This window comes from Zootoca vivipara, chromosome 5, assembly GCF_965207765.1.
Source record: "Zootoca vivipara chromosome 5, rZooViv2.hap1.1, whole genome shotgun sequence".
NCBI lineage: Eukaryota > Metazoa > Chordata > Lepidosauria > Squamata > Lacertidae > Zootoca > Zootoca vivipara.
In genome coordinates this window covers 3,989,481-4,000,406 of record NC_142588.1, presented here as the reverse complement: position 1 = coordinate 4,000,406, position 10,926 = coordinate 3,989,481, and the positions used below count along the sequence as shown (strand labels likewise).

Below are 10,926 nucleotides of genomic sequence, written 5' to 3'. Positions count from 1 at the left end.
GGGCGAGGCTTTCTCCTGACCCGGAACCGAAACAGTCTCCTTGCTGAGAGGCGGAAGTGTCTGTTGGAGGCGTGCAAGAAGAGGCATTGCCGCGGCAGCGAGAGAGGCCTTTGCCGGAGCTTGGCCTGGGGAGCCGCGGCGCGCGCTCCTTCTCCTTCCTGGCATCTCTCGCTATGGGCGCCGAGCAGAGCGCAGATGCCGAAAACCGGCATCCCGACTCAAACACTTCAGGTGGGCGCGCCCTTTCCCTCACACTTGGGGGGTTTCGTTGGAACGTTTGCTTTGGGTGCTCTTTAATGTGGAGCGCGTGCGCATGAGCTGCGCCTCTCCAGTCTGCGCAGAGGCTGGGCTGCTTCACATGAATGCTCCGCGGTACAAAACTGGAGAAAGGCTAGGGAGAAAGGTTGAACGCTTGTTGTGGTTGTTTAGTCGTGTCCGACTCTTCGTGACCCCATGGACCAGAGCACGCCAGGCACTCCTGTCTTCCACTGCCTCCCGCAGTTTGGTCAAACTCATGTTCGTAGCTTCGAGAACACTGTCCAACCATCTCGTCCTCTGTCGTCCCCTTCTCCTAGTGCCCTCAATCTTTCCCAACATCAGGGTCTTTTCCAAGGATTCTTCTCTTCTCATGAGGTGGCCAAAGTATTGGAGCCTCAGCTTCACGATCTGTCCTTCCAGGGCTGATTTCCTTAAGAATGGATAGGTTTGATCTTCTTGCAGTCCATGGGACTCTCAAGAGTCTCCTCCAGCAACATAATTCAAAAGCATCAATTCTTCGGCGATCAGCCTTCTTTATGGTCCAGCTCTCACTTCCATACATCACTATTGGGGAAAACCATAGCTTTAACTATACAGACCTTTGTCAGCAAGGTGATGTCTCTGCTTTTTAAGATGCTGTCTAGGTTTGTCATTGCTTTTCTCCCAAGAAGCAGGCATCCCCCCCCAAATGATATTTATTCATTTTCAAATGCTACAAAATACAAAAAAATCACAAAAAATCACAAAACAAAAGACCAAAAACAAAAAGAAAACATAAAAAAGAAAACATTCTGACATTTTTGCTTAACATTGTGGACTTCCTCGATTCCCCCCCACATTGGGTCCATTTTTAAGTCCACATTAGGCAGTTTTTCATATTATAATCTCTCAACATTTTCTATTCTAAAAAACATCAACTGTCCTTAACCTATAATTCATCCATTAATCCAGATCTAAATCTATTTTCCCATCCATCTATCATATTTCGCCCCTTAGGCTGAAGTTTATTCCCAAAATCTTTTCCATAAATTCAGATATTACTTATGTCCTAATAACATTTAAACACTTAAATCTAATTCAGCCCCCCCCCTTGACTCAGGGTCTCCCAGATAAGTCAGCCAGTTCCATAAGTCGTTGCAGTTTCAGACCATCTTAATCAGTAAAAAAATATCGTCCATTATTACTTTTCACCCCACTCCCAGTCTCCCACTCTATCACCGCCTATCCACCACTCTACGTTCTTCATCCCCTGCTGCCTCCCCAATTCTCTGGCTGTTACACAATACCATCCTACTACTGTACGTTTCCACTTTTCAGCCCTATCTCAATTTTTAGTTCCCATAGACCCTGACCCCAGTATGTATCCTGCTCCCCCTCTCACTGGGAGGGCATTATTCCACACTGGTTCTTCTTTGAGAAATCTTTGAATCAAGCATGAATCTTGTTCCCTCCCTCCCACAGGGGGCACAACGTTCCATGTATTTTCCTCTTCTTTAAATTGAATTGCATTGTCCAGGACTGGTGGTGGTTCATCTCAGGTTTCACAGGAACAGCACAGATTGCAAAGCAGGAAGTGGCGCAGTTCGTATTTCCAGACTTCAAAAACAAAAATTATGTCTGAACTGGTAGCAAACTGACATTTTTAATTCTTCTTCATAACTTAAAGCTCTTATGTCCATTTATGAAAAGAGCAATGTCAAAACTTGTTTTTCCCAGCCGAATATTTTGCACTCTTCAATATTTACAGTTCCAGACCCTTCCTATTGTGAAATTCCTTCCTATTGTGATGTCATAATGGCAACTTGCTGATCCCTCCAGGGACCCGACTCCAGCTTCCAGGGGGGCTTCCCCCAGTCCAAAATAAAAATTTCTACAGGGATTTTGCTGGATTCAACCCTTTCTCCTTTTACCCTGTCTTAGGGGAAAGGTTTTAAGTCCAATTTTTGTCAGTCTTTCCGGCTTTGGGCAAATTAACTGCGTCTCCATTCTCTCAATGGATGAGATTGACTTTCTTTTTGGATCTCCTCCCATGGCCAATTCTTTCCCCTTTTAAAAGCTCTTTTTCTTTACTCATGGTGTCCAATCTCTTCAAATCCTTTAATTTGGAAAAATCCACCGCTCCACAAGCTGCCAGCACGGAGCTTCACACTGTGAGGGTAGCAGTTCAACTCAAGGCACCATGTCTCCACTCTCGGCTCCCTTAATAGGGCTTGCCGGGGAGCAGAGGAAACAGGAAAAGGTGCAGCTGAGTCCCCACGTCCCCAGAACGCTCAATCTGGGGCTCTTTCGGGGGTCCGCGGCGCTCTCATGGCTCCCCCCTCCCTCACAGTGCCAGGGAATCTCGGAGTCTTTTAATTTCGTGACTGCTGTCACCATCTGCGGTGATCAAGGAGCCCAAGAAAGTAAAATCTCTCACTGCCTCCATTTCTTCCCCTTCTATTTGCCAGGAGGTGATGGGACCAGTGGCCATGATCTTGGTTTTTTTGATGTTGAGCTTCAGACCATATTTTGCGCTCTCCTCTTTCACCCCCATTAAAACGTTTTTAATTCCTCCTCACTTTCTGCCATCAAGGTTGTGTCATCTGCATATCTGAGGTTGTTGATATTTCTTCCGGCAATCTTAATTCCAGTTTGGGATTCATCTACTCCAGCTTTTTGCATGATGAATTCTGCATATAAGTTAAATAAGCAGGGAGACAATATACAACCTTGTCGTACTCCTTTCCCAATTTTGAACCAATCAGTTGTTCCATATCCAGTTCTAACTGTAGCTTCTTGTCCCACATAGAGATTTCTCAGGAGACAGATGAGGTGATCAGGCACTACTTGTACTTGTCCTCCACTCTTCCTCAGTAGCATGTTGGATGCCTTCCGACCTGAAGGGCTCATCTTCCAGCATCATAACTTTTATATGCCTGTTGTCTTTGTCCATAGAGTTTTCTTGGCAGGGATACTGGAGTGGCTTGCCGGTTCCTCCTCCAGGTGGATCACGTTTGGTCAAAACATAACGTCTCTAAGTTATTTAAGCCCCTTTGCCATGACAAGGCTTGCCTTGTAGGACGTGTTTAATCTGCTCTCACACTCCAAGCCAGTGATCCGCATCCCATCCCAACAGCTAACTTTGTGTGCAGCAGTGAAACAAACTTGTGAAACTCACATTTTTTAAATTATTTGCTACGAACGAACAGATCATGCGGAAAGGAAAAGGAGGCTGTTCTAGGAGCATTGCCCCCAGTGTGCAAGCGTTTTGTTTATGGGGGAGCATTCAAAAATGGCATCCCTGATCTGCAGCCTGAACTGGTACTCTCTCCTCTGATATCTGCCGGCCCTATCACTTTTCATTCTGCTTACAAGTGGTAAGCCAAGGTCTGTTCTTGACTTACCGGTATCACTTGTGGTTTGTTTGGGAGAAGTGCATGTAGCATTATGTCAGAGGTCTGGTTGCTTCCTCTCTATGGCTTAGCGTGTGAATGAACACTGCACTGGCATGTTTCACATTTACAATAAGCTGTGGTCTGTTGTAGACTATGGCTTCAAATTATGTGCAAACCAGGCCAGTGGATCTTTCTATCACAATAATTGAGTGTGCTTTACGACAACACGCTGTTAAGTCATCCTTTTTTGCTGGTACCAGATGAAGGGTAATCATACGGTAGGTGTGCTTTGTGCTTCCTTATACTTGTCTGGATATTTTCCCCAGCATCTCCTTCACCAGCCAAGCAACGAGCTAAAATGGATGATATTGTGGTGGTGGCACAAGGGACGCAGTCTTCGCGGAATGTCAGCAATGACCCAGATGTGATTAAGTTGCAGGAAATCCCCACTTTCCAACCCCTTCTGAAAGGTAAGATAAGAAAATAAGGTTCCTAGGTCTGCCCCCCCCCATTCCCCTTTGAGCCTCCTGGTTCATAACAGTGACGATTTTTGATGATCCCATTTTACTCTTCTCATTTGTTTTGTCCTGCATTGCTGAGTCCCCTTGCCTTATATAAAGTGGTAGAGAGAATTGGGCAAAACATAAACATGTTTTAATGTATTGATGTGTTAAATCTAGTTGTTTGTAGTTTGTCCAGAAAGCAGTTGTATTTGGGCTTCTAGTTCTGTTGAGTCATTTTGTTCTGCAGTGTGAAGAGATGAATGTTATGGGAGATTGGGATAAGGGTGGAGAACCTTTGGTGGACCCAGGATGCAAGTGGCAGGTGGGTCCACAGGCAAGATTGGGCGGGGAGCAATGAATGTACAGTTTCTACACACACACACTCACACACTCCTCTGTTTATCAAGGCAAGAAGGAGGTATTATTGGAGTCCAAGGACACATTCTAGTTAGGCAAAATCCCTCCAGGAGGGTGCAAAATAGATCTGGGGAAAAGGTGTGTTGCTGAGCAGGGAGGTATAGCCTTGGGGAGAATTCTTTGGACCAGACAGAGGCCTAGAGGGCTGCATTTGGAACCTAGGCATGAGGATTCCCACCCCTGGCCTAGGAATAAACTGGGAAACAGTAGTGCTTTACTTAAAATGGTATTTTGATTCCCATTATCTCAGATTAGGCATCCCTTTGTTCATAATCTGACAGTAAATTCAGTAAATGTTGCTCTTGATTTTTGGGTGCCGGGACTCCCTGCATGCTTGCTTCTGCACTCTTTCAACTTCATCTTGATCTGGACATTGGTGAATAAAAGGGCAGTTTTCCAGTTTTCTCCATGCCAAAGAAGGGGGATCTTAAAAGACCAGGATTTGCTTTTTGAAAATGGTGTGGAAGTCCTCCGGGCAGCCATAGCTGCTGCTCCTGGTCTCTGAGCTGCCTCCCCCCCCCGCCCCAAAGTCAGGTGCCTCCTCACACTGCCCCACAGGGGCCAGGAAGAGGATGCCCCCAGCCTTAGTGGCCCAATGGAGACTGGCCAAAGGTGAATGTGAGGCCAGCCCTTGACCTAGGGAGGCAGCAGTGGCAGCAGAAGGTACTGCCGGGCCTGCATGGTGTAAAGGCTCCCCTTCAGCACTGGGCACTCAGCTCCCAGGCAGGCTTTGTACACAGCAAGCAGAAGAAAGGCCAGCGCAGCGCCCGCCCGCCTGCCTGCCTGCCTGCCTGCCTGCCCAGCCTCCCACTTGTCTGTCCATTCCCAACAGCAAGGGCTGGTGGACTGGCTGGCCGGACTCCCTCGCCCACTGGGGAGCTTGTAGCCAGGGCTGCTGCAACAAACAACCACAGAAGCCTTTGGGAGGCAGACATGCAAGAGGGCATTGGAGGAGGGTGGGAAGGAAAGAGGGACAGAGGCCAGTGTTGCCCGCGACAAGGCACCGCAACACTTCTTGGCAGTAATTCCACTGTTGAACAGCTCTTACTGTCAGGAAGTTCTTCCTAATGTTTAGGTGGAAGCTTCTTTCTTGTAGTTTGAATCCATTGCTCCGTGTCCGCTTCTCTGGAGCAGCAGAAAACAACCTTTCACCCTCCTCTATATGACATCCTTTTATATATTTGAGCATGGCTATCATATCACCCCTTAACCTTCTCTTCTCCAGGCTAAACATAACCAGCTCCCTAAGCCGTTCCTCATAAGGCATCGTTTCCAAGCCTTTGACCATTTTGGTTGCCCTCTTCTGGACACGTTCCAGCTTGTCAGTATCCTTCTTGAACTGTGGTGCCCAGAACTGGACACAGTACTCCAGGTGAGGTCTGACCAGAGCAGAATACAGTGGTAGTATTACTTCCCTTGATCTAGATGCTATACTCCTCTTGATGCAGCCCAGAATAGCATTGGCTTTTTTAGCTGCTGCATCACACTGCTGACTCATGTCAAGTCTGTGGTCTACCAAGACTCCTAGATCCTTTTCACATGTACTGCTCTCAAGCCAGGTGTCACCCATCCTGTATTTGTGTCTTTCATTTTTTTTTTGCCCAAGTGTAGTACTTTACATTTCTCCTTGTTAAAATTCATCTTGTTTGCTTTGGAGCAGTTGTCTAATCTGTTAAGGTTATTCTGAAGTGTGATCCTGTCCTCTGGGGTATTAGCCACCCCACCCAATTTGGTGTCGTCTGCAAACTTGCTCAGGATTCCCTCAAGCCCATCATCCAAGTCATTGATAAAGATGTTGAATAAGGCTGGGCCCAAGACAGAACCCTGTTGCACCCCACTAGTCACTTCTCTCCAAGATGAAGAGGAGCCATTGAGTTTGGTCAGTCAGCCACTTACAAATCCACTGAATGGTAGCATTGTCTAGCCCACATTTTACCAGCTTCTTTACAAGAATATTATGGGGCACCTTGTCAAAGGCCTTGCTGAAATCAAGATAGGCTATATCCACAGCATTCCCTTCATCTACCAGGCTTGTAATTCTGTCAAAAAATGAGATCAGATTAGTCTGACATGACTTATTTTTCAGGAACCCATGCTGACTTTTAGTGATCACAGAGTTTCTTTCTAGGTGCTCACAGACCGTTTGCTTAATGATCTGCTCTAGAATCTTTCCTGGTATTGATGTCAGGCTGACTGGGCGGTAATTGTTTCGGTCCTCTCTTTTCCCCTTTTTGAAAATAGGGACAACATTTGCCCTCTTCCAGTCTGCTGGAACTTTGCCTGTTCTCCAGGTATTCTCAAAGATTATTGCCAGTGGTTCTGAAATCAACTCTGCCAGTTCTTTTAATACTCTTGGATGTAGTTCATCTGGCCCTGGAGACTTGAATACATCTAAGTTAGCCAAGTATTCTTGTACTACCTCCTTACTTATTCTGGGCTGTGTTTCCCCTGCTGAATCATCTGCTCCATATTCTTCAGGTTGGGCATTGTTTTCTTTTTTTGAGAAGACTGAGGCAAAGAAGGCATTGAGGAGTTCTGCCCTTTCTCTGTCCCCTGTTCGCATTTCACCATCTTCTCTAAGTGACCCCACTGTTTCCTTGTTCTTCCTTTTGCTACGGACATACCCATAAAAGCCCTTTTTGTTGCTTTTAACCTCTCTAGCAAGCCTGAGTTCATTCTGTGCTTTAGCTTTTCTGACTTTGTCTCTACACGTGCTGGCTATTTGTTTGAATTCCTCTCTGGTGATTTCCCCCTTTTTCCATTTTTTTGTACATATCCCTTTTAAATCTTAACTCAGTTAAAAGTTCTTTAGATAGCCACCCTGGCTTCTTTAGGCACCTTCCATGTTTCCGTCTCATTGGTATTGCCTGAAGTTGTGCTTTTAATATCGCCCTTTTAACAAACTCCCAACCATCATGAACTCCCTTCCCTTTTAGTATTACTGTCCATAGGTTTTCACCCAGCGTTTCCCTAAGTTTTCTGAAGTCGGCTTTCTTAAAGTCTAGAATTTGGGTCTTCGTATGCTTGGTTGCTCCTTTCCGCTGTATAATAAACTCCAGAAGAGCATGATCACTTTTGTGGGGGCTTTTGCAAGAGCTTACCAGGTATTAGAGGAGTCGGAAAAATGGGGCGCTGCTGAGCATTTGCCCCCACAACGCACAATCTGGGGTTCTATGGGGTCCTCGAAGTCGGGTTGCCTTGGAGCTCGAGGCAAACCCCGCCGGACAGCGCTGGCCGTAGATCGGAAGTGGTGAGTTGAGCATTTTTCCTTTATTGTTGCACATTTGCTTTTTTTTTCTTCATCTGCTCTCTTGCTGCATTACCAAGCAGAGACATTTTCCTCTTGGTTCTGAGGAATCTTCCTTCTCAGTCAGTGGGAAGTTAGAGTAAGCCCTGACAGCAAGTCTCTCTCTCTCTCTCTCTCTCTCTCTCTCTCCCTCCCTCCCTCCCTCCCTCCCCCCCCCCCCCGGATCTCTGCCCCTGAGTCTTTCACTTACCTAACAGTGATCACATTTGACGTAGAGCCACACTATTATTTTAATTGCATCAGGTGTTTTTTTTTAAGAGGCCTGTAAAACTGGCATGGTCTACTTTCACCCTAAGTTACTGTAAAGACTAGGCCCAAGGTGAGATTCATATACACAGGCTTCAGGAATGTCGTGACGTGCCCCAACCAGTTCACCACTGCAGCTCTTAACATTATACAGTGAGTCCACATTGTTTTCTGGGATGCCTGGTCCGATATTGTTGATCTTTTTAATTTGCCAATTCCAGTGCAGCCAACAGGGGGCACTGTTCACTGCCTCTGGTGCGTTGCAATGCTCCCAAGATCAGCAGATGTTCAGAACGCAATAAAAGAATTTTATTTGGTAGGGACTCATGGTGTTTGCAGCAGAATAGCAACCAGCAAGCTCTAGAGTGGGGATTGAGTGAAGCCCTTTCCGTGTTAAACCCTCATGAAAAATTGGTTTTGTAGTCATTTCTAAAATGGAGTGGAAATGAGGGAGACGCTTGGTGTGTGGCATAATAGCATATGGCCCCAGATTCAGTCTCCAGTCCATAGTATCAGGGAGCAGGGCTAAGAAAGAGCTCCCCTAGGACTGGTCAAACTGGACAAATGCCGAGACAATGTGACATGCTTACTTTATTTCTTTTAAGAAACGTCTAGCCCACAATTCCTTAGAATACCGTATATTCCGGCGTATAAGACGGCTTTTGAACCCAGGAAAATCTTTTCTCCTCTCTATGGCTTTCCCCCCCCCCCTCGATTCTCTGCCTCTCTATCTCTCTCCTCTCTATGGCTTCTTTCCCCCTCGATTATCTGCATCTCTCTCTCTCTCTCTCTCTCTCTCTCTCTCTCTCTCTCTCTCTCTCTCTCTCTCTCTCTCTGGTTTCTTTTCCCCTCATTTTTTTGCCTCTCCCTCCTCTCTCTGGCTTCTTTTCCCCCTAGATTCTCTGCCTCTCTATTTATCTCTCCTCTCTCCTCCCTATGGCTTCTTTTCCCCTCTTAATAACTAAAAAAAACCAAAATCCACCATTTCCCTTGCTGCAGACTTGAGTGCTGGAGAAGACAGCCTCCCCTCCCTGGCGATTATATCCAAAACTCTATATTTTAACTTGAAAATTAGGGGGTCGTCTAATACGCCCAGTCGCCTTATAATCCAGGGGTGGAGGTAGTGGTTGGAGTGTCAGTCTAGGACTGGGGAGAGGTTTTTTGTTGGTGAGGTTCCTGGTCGTATCCGCACCAGTTTCCATGGTGTTAAGTACCACCTGTAGGTGAGTTTCAGAGTAAGTTCCCTTTTGGCTGACATGGAGATTAGATAGAATCATTATTTGCATCAGCCACTAGCCATAACAATAAAATAAAATAAAATGTACTGAAGATAGAGGTAAAAACTTAACAATGGAAAATACATTTGGGGGGTTTACATCAATAATCAAATAATAGATCTTATTCTAATTGCCCCCGCTAAAAACCTTGCAGTTTTTGCTGTCATCTGATCATCTTGATCTGCTAAAAGAAAGGACACAGTAGCAAAGGTTGAGCAACCCAGCATGGACGATAGTAGAGGGGTAATAGCCTGATATGGACTTAAAGGGAGGTTTAGACCACATTCTAGTCCATTGGGTGGGGTTAATTTCACAGCCTATGTTGTGCTTCCATTGTTCTTTGATTGGAGCAGTATTTTGTATATTGTGGATACCATCCCTTTGCCGTGTCCCTCTGCTGTCAGAAGGAGGTTTTCAAAGGTGGTCAAGGGCCCAGTGGCGGCTGATTTTACTGCTGGATTCATTCTGAAGGTGTGTAGTTGATGGTGTGTTAGCCAAGGAATTTGGGTGTCCCCTCTTGTATTTCTTGTGTTTTAGGCAGTGTAGGCCTTTGGCTTGCCAGGTGTGTATCTGGAGGTTTTGCGCTGTGTGTTGGAATAGTGGGCGATAGGCCAGCGGGTTACTGGGGGGGGGGTAGTTTGCCTACTTTTCACTTCCTATGTGAACCTGTTCAGTGTTGTGGGGATTTTCTTTAGTTTGTCTTGGAGAAATGGGTATGCTGTTGTGGGGCTGTTTTCAATGGTGTCTCTCTCCATGTGGACCCATTGTTTCGTCCATAGTTGTCAAGTTTTCCCTTTTCTCGCGAGGAAGCCTATTCAGCATAAGGGAATTTCCCTTTAAAAAGGGAGAACTTGACAGCTATGGTTTTGTCTCGTCTTCTAGAATATTCAGGATTATGTGGCATACTTACCCTGTTTCCCCGAAAATAAGACATACCCATAAAATAAGCCAGAGCAGGATTTCTATGCATTTCTGCAATATAAGCCATACCCCGAAAATAAGACATGGACGTGGCACCTCCCGGCAAAAGCTCGCTGCCTTCAGCCATGTCGTGCCGCGCGGAGCCCTTCCCGCTGGAATAAGACACCACCACCACCCCCAAAAAAATAAGCCATAGTGTGTCTTTTTGAGGGAAAAAATATAAGACAGTGTCTTATTTTGGGGAAAACAAAACCCTTGGGAGGGTTATCACTTTGATCATGCCTATTTTGTCTGAGAGGGTGAAGTTGGTATTGTTCCATTTCCTCAAGTCACTGTTGATTTGTTGCCACAAGGGCTTGTAATTGTGGAGGTATAATTAGTTCAGGTTTCTTATTTGAACCCCAGGTACCTGAATTTGGTGCGGCAAAGTTTTATCTTTGTGATATTGGTGAATTCCTTTTGGGTATGTGGGGGGTGGGGGGGTTGAAGCACATGACCTCAGATTTTGCAAAGTTTACTTGTAGGCCCGACACCATTGCGGATGTGTTGAGTTGCTGTGTTTATGGGGTCTGGTGTTGTGACCATCAGGTTGACCTGCAACCCTAGTTTATAGGTTCTACCTT

At 45.9% G+C, this 10,926-nt stretch overlaps 1 protein-coding gene across 5 annotated transcripts in view; it reads left to right on the top strand.

Annotated features, from left to right (window-relative positions):
* Window positions 1–45: 45 nt before the first annotated feature.
* Window positions 46–10,926, top strand: part of BORCS5 (BLOC-1 related complex subunit 5) — a 62,678-nt gene continuing 51,797 nt past the window's right edge. For all 5 annotated transcript variants that reach the window (XR_004691726.3, XR_009557656.2, XR_015949952.1 and 2 more), the window contains exons 1-2: window positions 46–231; window positions 3,959–4,102. Coding sequence is in view for 1 of the 5 variants with exons in the window: in XM_035102252.3 (XP_034958143.1) it covers window positions 174–231; window positions 3,959–4,102 (202 nt within the window). In the remaining 4 variants the exon portion in view is untranslated. The remainder of the gene's footprint in view (window positions 232–3,958; window positions 4,103–10,926) is intronic.